Source organism: Dermacentor albipictus, chromosome 9, assembly GCF_038994185.2.
Source record: "Dermacentor albipictus isolate Rhodes 1998 colony chromosome 9, USDA_Dalb.pri_finalv2, whole genome shotgun sequence".
In the NCBI taxonomy this organism is placed as follows: Eukaryota; Metazoa; Arthropoda; class Arachnida; order Ixodida; family Ixodidae; genus Dermacentor; species Dermacentor albipictus.
In genome coordinates, this window is record NC_091829.1 from 704,040 (window position 1) to 726,367 (window position 22,328).

Below are 22,328 nucleotides of genomic sequence, written 5' to 3' on the forward strand. Positions count from 1 at the left end.
TAGCCTTCAGCATGCGAATGCAAAGAAGATTATCAGCAACAGGCTTCATATATAGTGTTTGGAGTCTCCGATTCTGTTGTAAAGTGACGTCAGCCGCAATCAGACTGCCTTGCAAGCGCTGACAGCACGTGCGTTTATCGTTTGATATCTTTCTCTTGTTCTCTCTTTCCCCTGTCCCCTCTCTGTTTCGTATATATACGCTTCGAGACGGAAGCAATAAAGATTCATGTTCCAACCTTCGAACGGCGTGCTGTCGTATACAGTAAGGCACGGCACGTGTGTCGTGTAACTATGTAACAGTGGCGACGAGGCCAGACAGAACCTTTGAAGGAGGAGGAAAGAACTTTATTGTGTGCCCTGCGAGTTCGTGGGGAGGGCCAAAGGGCCCGCCTAGGTGACGGCCAGGAGTTCTTGGGTCCTGGCGGCATCCTCGGCCCGCTGGGCGGCCCATAATTGATCTTCGAGGGCGGGGCTGAGCAGCGCGGCTTCCCAGCGCGTGCGAAGGCTGCTGCTAGAGACCGCGTTTTCTTTATTGCTATTTAGCCCTCGGCATTCCCATAATATATGCTCCAGAGTGGCTCTGGATTCACATGTTCTACATTTGTCCGTAGGATATACATCCGGATATATGATGTGCGAGAGCGCAGGATTCGGGTACGTCCTAGTTTGTAACTGCTGCCATGCGACAGACTGCTTTTTTGTCAATTTTGCGTGAGGTCGCGGGAATATGCACCTCTGTAACCTATAATGTTTCGTAATGTCATTATATGTTGTCATTCTGTCCTCCCACTCCCACTCATTTACCGCACCGTCACGTCCAGAGGGTGTCGGGGCGTCACTTGCGACTGCGGCTCGGTCCTTAAGCCCTCGAGCCGCGTCATGTGCCGCCTCGTTGTTGCCGTCCTCCGCGAGGGTGTGAGCGGGTGCCCAGGTGATATATATCTTTCTTTTGTAATTTTGCCCTCCTGCAAGAAGAATTCGTAGTGCCTCCGGGGAGATTCGGCCGTTGGCAAAGTTTCTTACTGCCGTCTGAGAGTCGCTGACTATCACGGTTGCGTTAGTCTGAGCTGCTGCGAGCGCTATGGCTACTTCTTCAGCTATCTCGTTACTTGTGGTGCGTATCGTCGCGCATGTCTTGCACCGTTTATCCCTATCGATTACGGCTGCCGTAAATCCCCGTCTGCGACTGTATCGAGCCGCGTCTACGAACACTGCGTCCTTGTCGCTGCCGAATTTCTTCTGTATTTACATCGCTCTGTTCTTTCTTCTGTCCTCATTGTGTTCTGGGTGCATGTTCTTTGGTAAGGGAGGTATTACCAATCTTTCCTTTGTATCTCTCGGGATGTCCACCTTGACACCATGCTGTGTGTGGTAACCTATGTCTAATCTCTCTAGGATGTGTCTGCCTGCTCTAGTCTTAGAGAGGCGTTCATATTGTGCCGTACATTGCGCTTCAATGAGCTCGTCTATAGTGTTGTGTAGGCCTAATTGCAGCAACTTGTCCGTGCTGGTGCTGATCGGTAGTCCTATGGCTAGTTTGTATATTTTCCGAATGAGGCATTCTAGTTTGATCTTTTCCGCGACCTACCATTTTAAGTACGGCGCTACGTACACTATTCTATTTATTACGAAGGCCTGTATTAACCTGATCGTGTTTTCCTCTTTCATCCCGCTATGTTTATTTGTTATCCTTCTGATTAGCCTCATGATTTGCGCTACAGTTCCCTCCAGTCTTCTGAGGGTTTCTCCGTTGTTGCCCTTGGCTTCAATGAGGACGTGAAAAATGAATTAAGCCAGGCAGTTAAGGGGGTATAGTAGGGCAAATAGACCAAAAAACTGATTTTTTGATTTCATCAATAAAACATAATACACACTGTGGGAAGCAAAACAGTGCAGCAGCGAGTGCGTAGGAGCGCTCTAAGCCATTTAAAAATGGCGCCAAAAGGCACGCCACCTGGTATTTAAACGTGACAAACGCGAGGGTTTGTTTACATGTTGTTTTCCGTCATTTTTTCAGTGTTTACGTAATTATGTTTACTTCATGTTTACGTAAACGTAAACATGAAGAAAGGCTTTGGGGAAGACACCAAAAAAGCCAGAAAGTTTCCGTACTCTGCTGGTACATGTTGAACGGCTGTAGTGAAGGTGCAAACATAAAAATGCGTTTTTCTCAAAATCACTTTTTTCAAAATTTTCGGAACTTGATGTACCTTTTCTGGAAAACTATGCAGCCGATTACGCTGAAATTTTCCCAGAATATACTCACATCCCGTGCAAGTAATCTGAACCTAAATGTTTGAAAAAAATCACTCAGGTATAACTAAAAGAAAGGAAAGATGATTAGAAAGACCCTCTACGGCACGAGACGTGTGATGGCAATATTTTTTTTCATGTGACGTAAATGTAGCAAAGCATTTTTTAAAGGTTCCAGTTAAACCCACTATTATACAGAATTATTGTGCGAAATTTCACGGTCATGCTGTTTTTTGTTTCTGAGGAAAGGTACATTTTATTTTACATCATAGCTTAAAGTTTGGTTCTCAAATACACAAAAAATAAAAAAGGCCTGCAGTAAAAAATTACACCAATTAAGGCCAACACTATTGCTATTGAGCGTGCAGAATTTCACGCTAATATATAGAACAGTTGTTGAGATAAAAAGCTGAAACCAAGATAGTTCATGCACCCTACCATACCCCCTTAAGCAGGAAACAGCGGCCGCGGAAATACCGACCATGGCTCATCATCAACTACCGGAATACGATGACCAGTCCGACAACTGGAAGGCTTACATCACGAAGGTAGAAGCTTATTTTGAGGCAACTGGCGTCAGCGACTAGGGAAAGAAGAGGGCACTGCTGGTAGCAGCATTGAGTACGCGCACCGTGCAAGTGCTCTCAGGACAGGTTGCACCGGGGAAGCCAAACTCGCTTACGTACGAGGAAGCAGTCAAAGTTTTGGATGACTACTTCGACCCCAAGCGTCTTGAAATAACGGAGAGCTATCGGTTCTTCAATCGCTGCCAGTTGGAAGGTGAGCCCATTCAACAGTTAATCATTGAAGTTTGCAGGATTTCGGATGGCTGTAATTTCGGTGGCATGCTAGACCGGATGCTTCGCGACAGGATCGTCTGTGGAATGAGGTCAAGCGCTGTTCAGAAGCAGCTATTAGCGAAAACAGATTTGACATTGAGGGAGGCTGAAACAATCGCCATATCAGCAGAAGCGGCGGAAAAAGATGCAAAGAAGAAGTCATCTGACATTGAACTTGTGCTCAAAGTCAATGCACGACAAGCTGATGAACTGGTGTCAGTATGCAGGCGTTGCGGAAGTCAGAAACACAACAGAAACGCCTGCGGCTGGGTGAAAGCGAGGTGTTACCGCTGTGGTGTATACGGCCATCTGGCGAAGATGTGCCAAAGCGACGCATGGAAAGGACGCCCAAAAGCTTGTTCACAATGCAGGCAGAGAGAAGCGTGTGCAGTAACAGCGGATGTCACTGAGGAAAATGCAGACGTTGCGCACATTTAGACACTAACCGCACCCTCCAATGGTCAGCTACCACCACCTATTCTTTGTACTTTCACGTGGTGTGGCATTGACGTACCTATGATTGTGGACACCGGCTCACCCGTCTGTGTTGTGTCCAAAGAGATTTTTGAGAAAAACCGCGAACATTAGCTGCAATTAGAAACCGCATTCATTAAACTGTCCTGTTATCTTGGAGAACTTCCAGTATTAAGGAAACTGAGTATGTCAGTGTCCTACAACGACAAGGAGGTCAAGAGTTCCTTGATGGTCCTGAACTGTTAAGGTCCGAGCCTCTGCGGACGAGAGTTGATTTCCAAGTTCAATGACGCAGGATCCTCGGTGTTGAACGTATCAGTGCAACAAAGCTCTGGTCCAGGAAGCAGCCGTACCCCCGCCATTCATGCCGTCTTCAGCCCCGAGCTGGGTCTAATTGACGGACACCCTGTCCATCTGAAGCTCAAGGAAGGCGCCATGCCGAAATTTTGTAAGGCCCGTTCCCTTCCATTTGCTTTAGGCGACAAAGTTTCGAAAGAGATTGATAGGCTCATAACGCCTGGAGTACTGTCAGCTGTAACGTACGCCGAGTGGGCTACTCCCATTGTGCCCGTAATGAAGAAGAATGGCGCGGTTAGAATCTGCGTTGATTTTAAGGTGACCTTGAATCCCATCTGTGAACTGGAGCAGTACCCGTTGCCAGCTACTGATGACATTTTCGCATGCCTGAACGGTGCGGACTGCTTCAGCACGCTGGATTTAAGAGACATGTATAACCAAGTTCCCCTTGATGAGGACTCAGGAAGATGTGCGTAATCAATACACACCGTGGGTTGTTTTACTACAACCGACTGCCGTTCGGCATAACTTCCGCGCCTGCCATCTTCTAGCGGAAAATAGAAACAGTTCTGCAGGGCCTGACAGGTATTCAGGCTTACCTTGACGACGTTTTGGTATCAGAAAAACTTGGCAGCACCAACAGGTTACGACAAGTACTGCAGCGTTTTCGTGAACATGGAGTGAAGCTCAGACTTGAGAAATGCAGCTTTCACCAAGAGGCAGTGATGTATCTGGGTCATAAAATTGATCGTGAAGGTCTGCATCCAATAGAGAAGCATGTTGAAGCAATTGCCCGAGCCCCTAACCCAGAAAATGTTCAGCAGTTGAGGTCGTTTCTGGGCATGATTACATTTTATTCGAAGTTCGTGCCCAACATGTCTTCCGTACTTGCACCGCTGTACAAGTTATTGGAGAACAGCACACATTGGTTCTGGGGACATGCGCAAGAAGCAGCTTTTCGTGAAGCAAAAAATGCCTTCGAGAAGTGGCTCTGCTGGCTCACTATGATCCCGAGAGACCCCTCCAGCTAGAGTGTGACGCTTCACAGGACGGAATAGGTGCCGTGCTTTTCCATACATTCGGAAAGATAAACAAACCTGTCAGGTTCCGTTCTAGAACGCTAACAAGGGCTGAGAAGAATTATTCCCAGCTTGGGAGGGAAGCCCTTGCTCTTGTGTTTGGAGTGTCCAAATTCCGTGATTATCTCGTAGGCCGAGAATTCGTATTGGTCACCGACCACCAGCCGCTCGTGGGCCTGCTGAAGGCGGATCGATCAACTCCAGCATTGGCAGCCGCCAGAATACAGCGCTGGGCGCTGTACTTAGGCGGATTCCGCTATCAGCTTCAATACTTTCCTGGTAAAGAACTGCTCAACGCTGACACCCTTAGTAGACTGCCACAACGGACGTTTGAGCCGAAGCCACCAGAAGCGGACCCACCAGACTATCTGCTCGCCTTGACTGTGTTCGATGAGGGAACCTTGTCAGTTGAGGAGCTAAGGCAGTTGATTGCTGGTGACCCTGCTCTCAGTCAAGTTATGCGATTCACTAAGAACGGTTGGCCGCCCTGCGCAGAAAGCTTGAACACGAGTGTCGCACCTTTTTTTTTGACAAGAAATTGGAGCTTTCTTTGGCCCACGGGTTGTTATACTGGAGCTGGCGAGTAGTCGTTTCGATGGAGGCGCGATGTCGCATATTATAAAGTTTTCATGAGAGGCACCAAGGATCGTCCGCTATGAAGGCAGTGGCTAGATCGTCATTCTGGTGGCCAGGGTTAGATCGCCAAATTGAGGCAGTGACAGCGTCATGTCAGAGTTGTGTTCAAAACCTGCCCATGCCAGCTACAGCAACGCCAAAAAGCTGGCCCACTACTGTTGAAAAATGGGCAAGGGTGCATATCGATTTTGCGGGACCTACGGCAGGGAACATGATACTCGTGGTCGTGGACGCATACAGCAAGTGGATTGAAGCTGTGCCACTCCCACAAGCAAACGCTTCATGCACAATCAACTGCCTGCGCGGTATCTTCTGCAGATTTGGCGTGCCACGAACCATCGTATCTGATAATGGAACGCAGTTTACCGCTGACTAGTTCGCTACTTTTGTCAAGAGGAACAACATACACCTGCGCACAGCTGTATATCACCCTCAATCAAACGGACTAGCAGAAAGGGCTGTCAGGACAATTAAGGACGGCCTCAAGAAGATTGGTGAGGGGCGGTTGGAAGATAATATAAACAGGCTGCTTTCCAATTACAGAAGGACACCTAACCGCTCTGGAAAATCACTGTCAGAGCTGCTTTTCGGATACAAAATTCGATCCCGTTTAGATACATGTTTCCCTCCTGTACATGCAGGGCCAGCCAACGAAGCAGACGAGTGGCCACTGCCATTGCCTGAAGCTACCGTGTACGCCGGCAACTTCGAAACGGGTGAGAAATGGACTCCAGGAATTGTAGAGTCTACAACAGGCTCTCGGATGGTGAGCATTCGAACACCAGCCGGATCAGTAAGACATGTTGACCAGGTGCGGAACCAGGAAGATGCGACGCCACCGCTTGGTAAAGACCAAGAAGTGGCAAAACGAGAATCAAGAACAGGTACTCCTCACGACTACCCACTGTCGCCGAGAACGCCAGCCGAACAAGGGGGCATAACAGAACACGAGCATGAACTTCAGCCGGAACTCGCAGGGAGCAACGCTGAACCCGTCAGATTACCCCAAGCCTTGCAGCGCTCTACACATCAAAGAAAACCAGTACAGCGACTTCAGTATTAAGGGAGAAGAGATGTTGTAAAGTGACGTCAGCCACAATCAGACTGCCTTGCAAGCGCTGACGGCACGTGCGTTTATCATTTGATATCCTTCCCTTGTTTTCCCTTTCCCCCTCTCTGTTTCGTATCTATACGCTTCGAGACGGAAGCAATAAAGATTCATGTACCAACCTTCGAACGGCGTGCTGTCATATACAGTAAGACACGGCACGTGTGTCGTAACTGTGTAACAGATTCAAACTGTAATACACTATTAAAATAAAATTTTTGAGTTTGCTTGTTTCGTTCAGAAAAAAGACAGTGTCTTGGTCATGCCGCCACAGATGACAGATAATCTTGCACCAGCTACATTGAGTCAAAGGAGAAAATAACAAAGTCAAAGAGACAGATGTATGATGTGAAAGTGATGCTGTTGTATCAAGTAGCACAACTGCTTAATGAAGGCATCATTCAGCTGCTTTACATGCCTCTGCATACAGACTGAGAAGCGTTACCTCTTCAGCATCTGCTAGTAAAGCACTATTTGTTCACTGTGATCACCCACTCAAGGCAGTCACTTGGTGAAGTAGGGTTCTTCGCTACGTGTAAGGACACCAACCCAAAACCATGCATAAGTCTTGTAAAATATTGTCATGTTTTGGATACTGCGACTGTTCATCAGCAGCTGCATCGCTACTGCCAACATGCAGACCATGCAATCCCCCAAGCACTTCCTCAACAAGACTACAATAATGAAGAGTGGCAAATTGGGCTAGCTGGTTCATTAGGAAAACAAGAAGCGATTGCAAGAAAAAATAAAACCTGTAGAATTTTGATGGCTCTGGCTTGTTTAATATATCCAAACATCAAAAAGCTGATTCTTAGAGAACGCCAAAAAGCGTGGTGCACTGTTACCAACTTCTGTTTTTTAAAGCTATAACCTGTTATTACCAGACATTCATGTACCATGGGTGAAGACATACTGTTCATCGTTACCATGTCTTGAGCACGGGAATACCTAAGTCTCTTTCATAAAGGTTTGGTATTGTCGATACAAAAATATTGTGGTCTATTTCTATAAACACACAAAGGCACATAACTTCGCTGGGTGTTACATAAACTAGAGCTCCTCTCTTCTGACGCAGACTGAAAGGTGCTTTACATGGAGAATTTCAACAGGAAATAGTTTCTGGCAGTACGGATTTATACAAGAATTCGCACCAGAAAAAATTCTACAAATGAGAAAAAACACACCTGGGAAGCTGACAAATGCACTGTTGTTAGTCTGTAGTCCGAGTGTACTATGGAGAGTGGTATGTTTGTTGGTTGATGACCATTCAGTAATATTCAGTGACACTTGTTGAGTCGCAGCCACGGTTGTGGACTATAGCCTGTTTTTCACTTTCATCCAAGTTCAGGCACAGCTTTCAAGTGCCTAACAAAACTGTTTGCTGACCAGCTCTCCTCTCCTGTACACCAAGAAAAGTGATTGCTTCTGGTGAAAGATTTAAACTAGCTTTAGCTGCCTGTAACTTTGGAGCAAGTACATACCATTCCAATATTTGTAAAGGAACACCATTAGCTCCGTTGACCAATTTCACAAGAAGTCCATTTCCACCTTCAAATACAAATGAAGAATGCGACCAATGAGGTTCTAGTTTAGCCACACTTTTAGGAAGATCCAGAATTCGATGTGCATTGTATGTAATTGCACCCAATCCGTACAAAAACTGTGTTCTCACAACAAACTCCAAGAGAAAATCGGATGATCTCATTATGGTCATCTGAAGTGACGGTGTCCAGTAGAAGTATATAGATGCCCTCCACAAACTGAAATGTCTGACATACTTATCCGGCAAACAGCCATGAAGACATGGTAATGAATAATGAAGAACCCACCACTTCCATTCACTAGCTTTCCTGATGGTGAAGTCTGATAACCTTTGTGGTGTATGCGTGAACAAATTCGGTGGGTTGATTGCCAATAACCTTCTGTTTAAAGAGGCTAAACTCTGTTGTGAACCAATGTAAACCTCTTTTCTCTTTTAAATGTGATCACATTTTTGTTCTCTTTAAGCTGTTGTATGGTATATATTTGTTGTTTAGGTTTGTTCCAATAATTTTTCCTTTGTAAATCCTGGACTTCATATTTGATTTATATGTATTGTCTTTTGTGAGAGTAAAAATACATTATTTCTGACTCATCTTTTGGGCAATCGAGAAAGCTTGCTTCTCCTCGAAGCACATTACACCTATACAACACACATAGCTACTGTCAGACTATAGATCTTGCACACTAATATTAATACACTATTACACTAACAAAAAGAATACACTAGCAGACTTGTACAAGCAGAATAATGCAGATACGTCCAGAATGGAACCAAAATGAATTTTATCAGAGTATCAGTTGTATTGTTTCATAATGCAATAGAACAAACTGATAGAATTTTTATCAGTTTATCCTATCAGATTTTTTGCTGTGGATGCAATGGTGAAATTGGATCGGTGTGTGCACCTCAAGGAAATTTCCTGGGAGCGTGGCATTTCATATGGGAGTGTTTACAATATCATTCACGGGTCCTTAGGGTACTGGAAGGTTTCATGTTGGTGCCTAAGCAGTTGGATGACATGATGAAAGGCAAGCGAATGATTGCTTTACTGAATCATCTGCAACGGTATGCTGAGGAAGGTGAAAGTTTCCTGGACTGCAATGTTACTGGCAATGAAACGTGGATACTGCATTTCATGCCAGAATCAAAGTAGCGGAGCATGATGTGAAACATCCGGGTTCGCCTGTGACAAAAAAATTGGCTGCAGCTTAGCTCAGCTAAGCATGGACATGCAAAGCGAAAGCTCAGTTTAGCCGGGCTAGGTCTTGGTTTCACTTGCTTAACCCTTGATTTAGCTGTAATTATTATACTTAGGTACACAACCATTGTTAAGCCATGTATGATGGCTGTGCATAGGTCGGTGGCTAGACATGACTGTGATTAGGCTTGGGTAGACACGCATCGTTCGATGGTGCAATTCCTGTTGTGCCACAGGGAAAGCGCAAGTGCTAGACATACAAACAGATGTCGCGAACATGCACAGCGTCGAACCACAAAGGAACAGGGCACGATTGCGGTCGCTGCATTAGTCTTGACGGTGCGATGCCTGTTGCATTGCAAACCCTCTACAATGAAGCAGCTCACTAGGCAATATCTGCGGGGGGGTTAGACGCCGCTTCGCGACGACGCCTCAAAGCCTCCCGCTCCCGCGTAACGCTCAAAGACGGACTGGCATCACTCTCATCCATGGCCAAGTTCGCACTGACTAGGCGAGCGCGGCGCTCTCCTTAACCAGGCGCGTGGCGAGTCACGTGGTCAGGCGGCAACCCAGCTGCGGAGAGTGCATGCGCCTCCGGTATGATGCGTTGTCAAGGCTATGGAGCAGCTGTGATCAAATGAAGGTCAAATTGACGGCGACAGTGAAACTTAGCTCGAAGCAGTTAGTAAAAAATTCCATTCAGTGCCATCTGTTGGGAAAGTGATGTTAACGGTCTTCTCAGACCGCTGAGGACTGCTCCTTCTGGATTTCATGCCATAAATTGCAACCATCAATGCCGACACTTATTGTTCCATAGAATCACGTCTGCTGGCTGCCATCAGGCAATAATGCCGAGGGATTCTCGATGTGGACAACATGGTTATCCTCCAAACAATGCAAGGCCGCATGTGGCAATCAGAACTGCCAACAAGCTCCAGTCATTTCTCTGGGAGAGTCTGGACCACCCACCATAGAGCCCGGACCTCACCCCTAGTGATTTCCACATTTTCGGTCCGCTGAAGTTCCTGGCAGGACAGCGATTCATGTGCAACGATGAAGCCAAGATAGCAGTTCGACGGTGGTTCCACAGTCAGCCGGATTAATTCTACCACAGGCGCGTCTCAAATTTGGTGCTGTGATGGGACAAATGTCTAATACCCCTCTCCCACGGGCACCTATGAACACCTTTGAGCATGAAACTCCTTAATGGAGATTAACGGCAACAGGGTTTCGGCCATGCTACCTGGCACTGAGCGAGCATTCGACGGGCGCTGTGCAGGACAGAAACAACGCTGCTGCGCTTACTTCCACATGCAAGGGTTCACATATGAAGTCACCGTTAAAGTAACCATAGGTAGTTTTTCTTTAATGCCGCACGTAATCCAATCAAATCCCAGCGAGAAAGTATGCTGTATGTTACCGCAAGACTTGTTTTCCAAGCATAGCGAAGTTAAAAGCGATGCTGGCCACACTGCACTCTTGCTTTCGTGCATGGTAGAGTGTACTAGAACACTGTATAGGTGCGTCGGCAGCATGGGCGCTTGGGTTACATTGTTCGACTGGCACCTTAAAACAAATAAAACGGTGCCTTAAAACCGGGACCTTGAAAACGAATTAAAAACTCCCAGTACATTGCATACACCACCCTGTGGGGATTGAGGTGCCTTGCCGCATCTCATCCTCCAGCTTGCACGCTAGAGCTAATTTCTTGCAAAAACCCTGATTCTCCCTTTCGGCGTCGAATCGCTCGCAAGCGTCACTGGGACGCGCCCTGATTGGCCTCTCGAGTGGTGACCTCTGGACGCCCATTCCACCTGAGCTCTCTTCCGCTGAGTGCTTTATCACCGCTGCAGATGCTCACAGGCCCGCAATGAGTTGGTTACATGGGGCCTTTGCTCCCGTGGCTTTTCGTTCTCATGCTTCGTGGACCGCTTCCTAACTTAGTTAGCCCTAGCGCAACAGGTGGGTGTACTCGATCAGCTTTGCAGTGAGCCTTTGCCCGTGAGCGCTGGAACTGTCGCACTGTACTGCATCTTGGGTGAATAAAGCTGTGTTGGCTATCTGGCTCAAGCCTTCTCTGCGCCGTGTCAAAGAGACGATGAACCCTGCCGTATGCCTCTGTGTGTTGCAGAGCGCAGGAGCGTCGTGCCCTTTCCTGACTGTGGATCGTAGGGTAACCCTTGCGCATTCCCATCTCCCCAACCCAAGGCAAAAATATATATATATATTATAGCAAATAAGACAGGCATGTGCTTCAGGCGCATTGTCAATGCCTCGCTCGAGAACAGAGCGAGTGCACACGGTGCCCGACGCTTGATCAACAGACCTGCCTGTGTATCGCGCAACATTCCGGCTTGTTAATTAAAATGACTTAAATATTTGGTGGAAGTTGCTAGGTTTTCCCTAACCCTGGAACTCTGCAGTCGGAAGTTGCCACCCATCATGCCTGAAGACGAAAGCCAAACACCACCACCGGCCTTGCCCACCCTTCTCTGTTCAGGATCACTGTGTCAACGGGATCCACCCATCTACAGTGGCTCCGACAAAAACGATTTCGAAAACTAGCTCTCATCCTATGAATGCACGAGTGCCCACAACAAATGGGCCGATGCTCAGAAGTTGAACAATGCAGTCTTCTACCTCACGGGTGTCGCGAAGGTGTGGTTCCGCAACCACGAATCCGACCTTCGCACCTGGTCAGACTTCATGACAAGCTTCACGCAAGTTTTCGTTAGGCCTGCGGTGCAAAAGCTTCGTACTGAAAAGCGCTCGCACAACCATTCCCAGCAGCCCACTGAGAACTTTACCAACTACATAGAAGACGTCATCTGTCAGATAGGCAGACAGATGCTCATTGTCTCATGAACAAGAATGATCCTTTTTAATGTACCTTCGTGAAATATATACTCATTCAGTATGATCACATGACTTCTGTGAGAATTTGCGTAAAGGAAATGAAAGCATAGCGCTTATCGCGTGTCAGTGGCACAAGCGCGCACAATGTGTATCTGGATAACGTCACATCATCGACCTTTGCAAGCGCGCCAATACAACAATGACCGAATCTGATAAGATCCGTCATATTTTGAAGGGCATCGAAGATGACACCTTTCAAGTGCTCCAAATGCTCTTATCGAAAAACTCGCAGACCGTCATCGAAGTTGCAGATCTTTGCCAGAGTTATGATGAACTCCACAGGTAGCGCCTCCTGACCCGGCGTTCTTCCATGCAGGATATCTCTGTTTTGAGCTTAACTGCAGTTCCTGACCACGGCCCCCTGCTCTGCAAGATCAAAGAGTTCATCCGTGCCAAAGTCGCTCGGCAGCTGCCTCTACTCACTGCCGTTTCAAGCTCTGCGCCATATTCGACTCCAAACCTGTGACAAATGATACAGAAGCAAGTATCTGAGGCTGTTTCATCCCTGCATGCACCGCCGCCAGCACCTGCACCTGTAACATATGCTGAAGTTGTAGCGCGGACTGTGCCACCATCGTTATCACCACCACAACCCGATGTACTATCACGCTCGCCAGCGTTTCCCACCAGGATACCAGCCAACACTGGACTATGGCGCAAGCCTGAAAACTGCCCAATATGCTTCTACTGCAGCATGCCTGGTCATGTGGCACGGTTCTGTCGCCGCTGCTCATGGCTTCCCCGAGCTGACCAACCTGCGCCACCATACACACCTCCAATTCCGTTCTCGTCGCCTTGTGAATCATGCCCGACTTCTCTATGCACCGCCAACCCTGCCCACGAGCGCCACTCGCCATGTCCCTGACGCTGTTCGTTTTCGCCAATGTGTCGTCGTTCGACTCCTACTGAACAGGAAAACTAGTCGCTGCAGTTCCCAAGGCAAGTGCGTCTGTGTCGAACAGCACAAGGCCTCGCTATTCTCTGATGAACATTATTGAAGTAACTGTAGATGGAATCATTGCACTTATGCTTGTCGACACAGGAGCTGCCGTTTCAGTAATTACCAAAAAACTTTGTCGCTCACTCAGAAAAGTAATGACATCTTTGTCTGCCCTGTCGCCCCGTACAATAAGCGCACAGCACCTTACCCCTGTTGCTGCAAGCACTACCCACATCACCATTAGAGGACTCACGTACACAGTCGAATTTGCTGTTCTGTCTTCAAACTTATACGACACCATCTTGGGGTGGGACTTCCTTTGTGATCACAAGGCCGTCATTGAACGCTCTCGTGCCAAAGTCGAATTTTCGCCGCTTCCTGACACCCAACTTGATGGTGCTGATGATTCTGGCACCAAGCTGGTCGTTGCTGACGACACTGCGATACCTCCGTAGTAATCTGTGACTGCAACTGCACGCTTTAACGGTGTTACAGGTACCACTGCTCTTTTTACGCTGTCGCATATTTTTGTTGATGTTATTTTGATGATGCTGATTTTCGTTGATTGGCAATTTACAAGAGGTAGCGAGGCACTGGAAGTGGTAAGGGAATACATCTACTTAAGGCAGGTAGTGACGGCGGATCCGGATCATGAAACGGAAATAATCAGAAAAATAAGCATGGGCTGGGGTGCGTTTGGCAGGCATTCTCAGATCATGAACAGCACGTTGCCATTATCCCTCAAGAGAAAAGTGTATAATAGCTGTGTCTTACCAGTACTCACCTACGGGGCAGAAACCCGGAGGCTTACAAAAAGGGTTCTACTTAAATTGAGGACGACGCAATGAGCTATGAAAAGAAGAATGATGGGTGTAACGTTAAGGGATAAGAAAAGAGCAGATTGGGTGAGGGAACAGACATGAGTTAAAGACATCTTAGCTGAAATCAAGAAAGAAAAATGGGCATGGGCAGGACGTGTAATGAGGGGGGAAGATAACCGATGGTCATTAAGGGTTACAGACTGGATTCCAAGGGAAGGGAAGCGTAGCAGGGGGCGGAAGGAAGTTAGGTGGGCGGATGCGATTAAGAATTTTGCAGGGACGACATGGCCACAATTAGTACATGACCGGGGTTGTTGGAGAAGTATGGGAGAGGCTTTTGCCCTGCAGTGGGCGTAACCAGGCTAATTATGATGATGATGATGATGATATTTTTGTTCGACGATGTTCTGTTCCCTTTGCTGTCCTAACTGTCAATGGGAGCTTCACTGATATGCTTGTCTCCAACGATTATGCCTCACCCCTCACTTTGCGTCGCTGTGAGTGTCTTGGATGTCTTGAGCGCATCGACTCTATGACCATCTTCGATGCCCCTCTTGACGGCACCTGCTCTGAGATCAGTACATTGGCTTGTTGCCCTGCTTGCCCTGTTTCCACCGGATGTCTTTGACAGTTCTATGGATAGCAACCTGAGCCCCGCAATATTTTCCCAGCTTCTTAACCTGCTTCACAAGTACACCTCTACATTCGATTATCAACAAGCGACTTTGGGCCGCACACCAATGGTGTATCACGAGATAAATGCGGCCGCCCACGCTCTGCTGCGCCAGCGACCTTATCGTGTGTCACCCACAGAGTACCGTGCTATTGAAGACAAAGTCAGCGATATGGTTAAAACACGCTGGCGGGCTAGTTGGTTAGAATCCATGGTAGAGTGTACAAGCGCGACTTGGACGAGGACGAAGAAAGAAACAGATACAGGGATAAGCGATATGCTTCAGCGCAGAGTTTTTCAACGTTCTAACAGTTCCTGGGTGTCCCCTGTAGTCACTGTGAAGAAATAGGATGGGTCCAGCCAGTTTTGCTTGGACTACCGCCATCTCAACAAGATAACGTGCAGGGGCGTATATCCTTTATCGTGCATTAACGACGTCCTCAATTTTTTGCAAGGTGCGGAGTACTTTTCCTCACTCAACTTACGTTCCGGCTATTGGCAAGTGCCCATGGCACCAGCCGATCGCCCGAAAACAGCTTTTGTAACCCCGGCCGGCCTGCATACCACTTGGTCTTTGCAATGCTCCTGCTACTTTTGAACGGATGGACAATCTCCTCCGTGATCTAAAATGGAAAAATGTGCTTAAGTTACCTTGATGATGTGGTCCGTCTTCTTTCTTGACTTTGCCTCTCACTTTTGCCGTACGAGCAGGTCTTGCAGTGCTTAACGCAGGCCTCCAACTCAATATGAAGAAATTTCGCTTTGGAGCCAAGCAACTAATGATACTCACACAGGTGGTTTGCAAAGATGACATTTTACCCAATGCTTCTAGACTTTGCACTGTCACCGATTTCCCGAAACCAACGACCTCGAAGGAACTTCAAAGCTTCATTGGGCTCTGCTCATACTTTCGTTGTTTTATTAGAAATTTTGCTTCTATTATTGCTCCGTTAACCCAACTTCTGCGTGCCGACACCGGCCTTTGTACCTGGTCCCCAGCTTGTGATGACATGTTTACAACATTGCGCTGTCTGCTCACATCGCCACCCGTACAGTGCCATTTCGATGCAATGGCTCCCGCAGAAGTTAAACACAGACGCCAGCAGCATAGGACTTGGTGCTATCCTCACCCAGCACGAAAATGGATACGAGGAATACATGATAGCCTACGCCAGCAGGACACCAAGGCCGAATGTTATTACTCCGAAACTGAAAATGAGTGCTTAGCTGTCATTTGGGCCCTTGGAAAATTTCAACCATACCTGCACGGCCGTCCTTTCGATCTCGTTAACTACCATCGCACCTACGTTGGCTCTCGACATTGAAAGACCCATCTATCGGTTTGGCCGCAAACACACCGAAGCGGATGCTCTCTCTCGCTCCCTCACGTGATGTGACAGGACTTGCCTTTCTGCCATCGACTCGGTGTTTTCGTCACCAGCGCTCATCGATATGGCTGCGGAGCAGCGCGAAGATTCGTGGATTGCAGCTCTTTTGGATTGCCTATCTGACCCCCGACAACTAGCCCTTGCCGTGCTCTCTGCCATCAATGTTCTCATTTTACAGTACGGGATGGATTGCTTTATTGCAGCAACTACACTTCAAACAGTCGTAAGTGGTTGTTCGTCGTCCCTCTGCAGCTTAGCACAGATGTGTGCTCCGCTTTCCACGCAGACCCACAATGCGCCCACACTGGCCTCTTCAAAACATACACCAGGCTCCACTTGCACTTTTATTGGCATGGGATGAACAGTTTTCTGCGGAAGTACATCCGCTCCTGTTCACAATGCCAACGCTGCAAGTCTCCTGCTCGCCGCCCTTGTGGTCCCTTGCAGCTAATCCTTCGCCCCTCTCAACCATTCCAACACGTTGGAATTGACCTCTACAGCCCTCTACCCTGTACACTTGCTGAGACTCACTGGATTGTTGTTGCCATAGATCACCTCATGCGTTATGTAGAAACAGCTGCCCTGCCAACCACCACAGCCCACGATGTTGCGTCCTTTCTCTTGCAACACTTTGTACTTTGCCATGGTGCGCCCAGGGAACTTCTCAGTGACAGAGGATGTGTCTTCCTTTCCAAGGTAGTTAACGCGCCTGTTACTGCATGCCATACTATCCATCGCACCACTACTGTCTATCACCCGCAGGCTAATGGCATGACTAAGCGATTCAATTGCACTTTCGGTGATATGCTATCCAGGTACATTGCGTCCAATCACACGAACTGGGAACTCATTTTACCCTCTGTGACCTACACATACAACACTGCCTCACAGGCTACGACAGGCTTTTCCCCATTCGTCCTCGTATATGGTCGTGAAGCTTCCTGCACCTTCAACACAATTCTCCCGTACCGACCTGACCCATCGGAGCGCATACCACTGTCGGAAGCTTCCAGATATGCCGAGGAATGCTGCCAGCTAGCCACTCTTTTATGACCGAAGACCAATGGCAGCAATAGTTCCGTCGTGACGACGACCGACCCACCAGCTCACATCAGCCAGTCTCCTTAGTCTGTCTCTGGATCCCTTCCACCACTCCCGGTCTTTCCTATAAACTCCTAGCAAAGTACCACGGTCCCTACTGCGTCGTGCAACAGCAGTCTCCTGTCAATTACCTTATCGAGCCTCTCACGCTGTCCGTTGACCTAAGACACTGTGGAAGTGAGACAGTGCACGTGCAGTGACTCAAACCTTACTATGAACCTCACTCCTAGCTCCTAACCCTCGACTAACACCTCGCTCGAAAACAGAGCTTGCTCGCTCAGTGCCCAACGCTTGATCAACAGACCTGCCTGTGTATTGTGACACATTCTAACTTGTTAATTAGACCCCCTTATAATATATAAAACAATGGTAATGCTAAAATTTGTAGGTGAGTCAGTTACAAATATTCTATTAGGGACATGAACTGTGCTTTGCACAAAGGCTGATAAACCAGTTCCATTGAACATGTGGGCTTTCTTTATTGTCAACAGGTGCTTGCGCGGCAAGGAAAAAAAAATTACTTATTATGTTTCACATTTCAAGACAATAGCAAGCAAGAAATGAAACATCAACATGAAATTTGAGGCTTTTGTTTTGGCTAGGGTGGGTGAACACAACAGTCAGAGCTGGCACACTGGCACACTGTGAGGTTACTGGTACAGAGGACAGTTCAGCAGGTGGTCTCACTTTCAGCTTTGCCTCTTCTGTTCTCACTGCTTATACAGTGCATGTGCCTGAGACACTCACCAGATGACCACTGCAGGTTTGAGCACATTGAACCCCCATACGGTGCCGCGTTTGTGCCCGCTTCGCTCTGTGTATTGACACACCACTGCGCACACGTGCTCAGCCAGAGGAAAGTGAACCCGTGCCCGAAGCAAGAACTCTAGGTGCAATCTCCCCTAAGACTTTTGGTAATTGAGGTTTGAAACACAACTGTTTAACATAGAAACAAATCAGAACCTAATTACAAAATAGTCATATAGTTGTCAGTGACCACAAACAGTGCACTGCAAAAAATAAAAATACAAGGATCCCATTTGGAGGGGGCCACCTATCCTTTGGCCGACATTTCTGCGATCACGCACCTTAGAGCAGAGGAAACGGAGAGAGAAAGTGTAGAGCAGTGTTGCCAGCTAGAAATAAAAACTTGCTAGTCAAGACCCCATAAAGCTAAAAAAATCTGCATTACAAAGAGTCAAAATCTACTAAAAACCCACTACATCCAAGCAATAATCCGAATCATGCTGAAGATATGTTTTATAGCGCCTGAACAAAACATACTTGAAAAAATATACATATAGAGTGAACAGGAACGTCTGTTTCGTTTTGTCAATAATAGAACACATAAATTATTAATATTAACCCTTTGAGGGTCGATTTTTTTGCCATATGTGACAACCCAGGGTCGATTTCTTTTATTGCAGATTCCAATTCTTCTTAGGAACTTGTTTCTAAAAAATTTACCGCAATTTTTCTGGGGTGACCGTAAAGCAAGAAAAAAATATTTTGCGTTGGTATATATGTACTCTTCATTCATGAATAATAACAATAAAAAAGGAAATAAACTTATAAGGATTATAAATTTGATACATTTTTATACACATAGTTCAAGGCCTTAAAAATGCACACACAAGAATATTTTGCAAGACTCAAAATGTTCCTGCTCTTACACTAATATGTACATCCATAGCGTAATCGAACTGCGTAGGTGCGCGCACTCGAGAAATCTGTGTGGTTCTGCGCCCGTCAAAAAAGCACAACGTGTCACAAACTTTTGCTAATCTTAATCTTATCGCCAACCAATGGCAATTAGCTATCGCGAGTGTAAGAAAAAACAACAACAAAGCAACGGAAACGCATGCACGGTGGCATCCTTCCTATGTGCACCCCTGTGAGAACTAAACGAGCAAGAAAGAGGTGGACGCCCTATGAGCGATTTGTAACGAGTTAGCCATCAGTTTTGCAAACACAAGAAACCGACACCACCCGCAGAACAAAAGCTGAACTGCCGCCTGCCCGCGTGTGCACCAATGCGCCAGCGGTAGTATATAGGGGCATCGGAGCAACCTAGTTCTAAAACAAACCATGCAACGAAAACAAAGGGAGGGAGGCAGCTAAAAAAATTCCCTGAATTCCCACATAGTGGCAGCACGTGACAGAAATGAAAAAGTTAGGAAATTGGTGCGCTTTTTAAACGTACAGACGGCGTCGTAAATATACGGAATCGACCATTTTTGGATTTGTTTGTGGCGCCGTATGTTTACGTCATTGACCCTCAAAGGGTTAATAAGTGCTTATTTGTGCAACTGTGACGGGCGAAAACATACTGCGAAATGAAACTAACAAAAAGAAAGTGCCTCCATGAACTACAATCACTGGCCGGAAAAACAGGTTTAACTACTGGGCAACAATTAAAATACGGGAAATGTTCTTTGTTTCATGTTGATGTGGCCGCGTGCCCACTGTATATTTGTTCACTGGCGTGGCTGGGTCAAGGGTCAGTGTGATCGACGACTCCATAAACCTTCATTGTGCCGATCTAGCGAACAAGGCACTCGGGCGGCATGTAACTGAAGCAGCATTTATCGTTTTGTTTGAAGGCCAGCCCACAGAATAAAGATGGCATTTTCTTCTCAGTCGAAATTCTGTTTATTAACCTAGAGTTAATCACATTGAGCTAGCCAAAAACACACTGAATTCCCTTTTACTTCCAAAGGACCGTGGATAAGCTACATATTTGCAAAATGTGAAGCACACATTTACTGAAAAAAAAAAAGGAATGAAAGAAGAAGTAGTAGTAGTAGTTTCGTTTACGTACCGACAAAGAGAAGGCAAAATTTACATGAAAACTGCTAAAAAGCGGGGTGACAGCCAAGGGACAGTGCTTTAACACTCGCTGCTATCCCGTCCAGATGGGAGGCAAAGGACATGGAGGTCTTTGGAAATGCAAAGGCATCATGCAACTATACTGCAAGCACTTCTACTTTGATTAGCTGCGCTACAGTGAATTTATTCTTTATTTTATTTATTTATTTGGTTAACAATACACGGTTGTCACAATGATTAAAGCAAAAGGTGATGTAGGGGGAGTTTACCTGGGAGGTGCTTGATGATGCGCTTGTCCACAAGTTCCACGGCAAGCGACACCTGGCTGCAGTCATCAAATGGCCTCAGCTGCTGGTCGTTGGCTGAAGAGGTCACAAAGAGTGTCACGGTGCTTGACTTCGATGTGAAAACAGCCAAGGACACATTTACAGTCAATCACCTTCAGTGTACAGCAACCGGCCAAAGTCAACAGATGTAATGAACTGAAAGGCACAGTTCCCATAAGCATTTGAATTAATGTATCATCATCAAGTGCCCATCACTCCAGTGCGGCCGCGTGTTGGAAATTATGGTGTACAAAGTGAGTGACCAATGGAGAACATGCCTCCAGGCTTTTATCCCCAAGTAGTATGGGCAGTTATCAGAAAACCAGGGCACATATGAAATACCCTACACACCCAGAAGTTGAGGAAAATATATATAGCTATCAATATCACAACTATACAGTAAGTGCACATTTCAATGGCAGTAAAAGGACCCTGTGCTATGATTGCGCTTGAATGACTTGATAGCTAACTTTATGCTGTTACTACAAAGTGTAGACAATTATGCTGTCATACCTACAAGCCTATGAACATTAAAAGTCGTAATAAGATGCAGACCCAGCACAGTGTTAGAATCTATATAATGGGAAGCTTGTTTGAGCCAGCGAGGTAGCAACAGTAGTGGATGATATGAGCACCGTTTTGTCGCCAGTCATTGTGAGCTGCTTGCGTCCCGAGGTCAAAGGTGGTGCACAATTCTTCTTGAGGGAAACGAGAGAGAAAAGGAAAGAGCAAACATATAGACCAAACGTCATTTGCTACTCTACACAGGCAGAAAGGGCTTAAGGGAACAAAAGAGGGAAAGCAAGGAGAGCCTCACCCCGAGTGTCGAGGGAAGAATGTTTTGCTCTGGCGGCATCAGCATCTCGTGCCGCAACAATTCAAGCCTAGTGGGCACACCAAAACTTCTCACCAAAATGCACTGCCTGAAGAAGCTGCTCACTCAGCCCCAATTCAAGAAGCACAAACGCAAGCTTGCCAAAGCTGCAAGAACGACAGTGAGTGTCCCTGGTCACTCGAACCCTATCTGCTCAGAGCATGTTGGCTTCTCATACGGCAATAATTTGCACAATGCTTCATACAGTAGAACCTTGTTGATACGATCCTGTTTCATACAATATCCCAGCACTAACGTTCGCAATCGAGAACACAATAAATGAACCACGAGAGTTACGCTTTTTTGGCAGCTGATGTTGACACTTGCACCAGGGACTGTATTTCAGCTACTGTAAGGGGGTTTATTTACAAGCAGAGCTACGCAACAACAGCCTTGGCCCAAGAGCTTTGGTCGCTAGCTTTCACGCTCCAGGCTGCCAGACGTTATTGTCTTCTCTCAATAGTACCTGTCTCTCTTCCCCTCTACATTGGCCATGACAGCGAAGAGGAGCCATTCTGGCGACTCAAGGTGATGCAAGCACAAGAGGGTTGTAGTAGGGCTTTAATTGGCTCAAGTGGACTGTTTCACGACCGCGGCAGCGCCTGCTGGTGGGAGGTGTCACAGGCTCGACAATGTAGTTCACTGGCGACGTGCATTGAACGATGCGGTAAGTATCGTGATATTTCACTGTCAGCTTGCAGGAGAGACCAGGGGTCTGGCATGGAACTGAAAGCCACAAGTCAGAGCCAACGGGGAAGATAGGGGCAGGTTTAGCGAGGTCAAGGCATTCTTTTTAAGACTTTGTGTCACGAAGGTAAATGAGCATGCTAGTTGGCAGCACTCTTCGACACATTCAGCGAGTTCCGAGGCTGGGCGGCATTCATATGTATCCAGGCGGTAAGGGAGTATAGTATCCAGTGTGGAAGTGGGCTCAGGTCCATATAGTAAAAAGAAAGGGGTAAATCCAAAGGAGGTAAATCCATTGGACAAGCCGCCATTGGAATATGAACCTGGCAACGTTTAATGCTAGAAC

The 22,328-nt window shown here is 46.9% G+C and overlaps 1 protein-coding gene across 3 annotated transcripts in view; it reads right to left on the minus strand.

Moving 5' to 3' along the window:
* LOC135909205 (nuclear pore membrane glycoprotein 210-like) overlaps window positions 1-22,328 on the minus strand; it is a 286,256-nt gene that overhangs the window by 64,635 nt on the left and 199,293 nt on the right. For all 3 annotated transcript variants that reach the window (XR_010566632.2, XM_065441064.2, XM_065441065.2), the window contains exon 11: window positions 20,365-20,457. Coding sequence is in view for 2 of the 3 variants with exons in the window: in XM_065441064.2 (XP_065297136.1) it covers window positions 20,365-20,457 (93 nt within the window). In the remaining variant the exon portion in view is untranslated. The remainder of the gene's footprint in view (window positions 1-20,364; window positions 20,458-22,328) is intronic.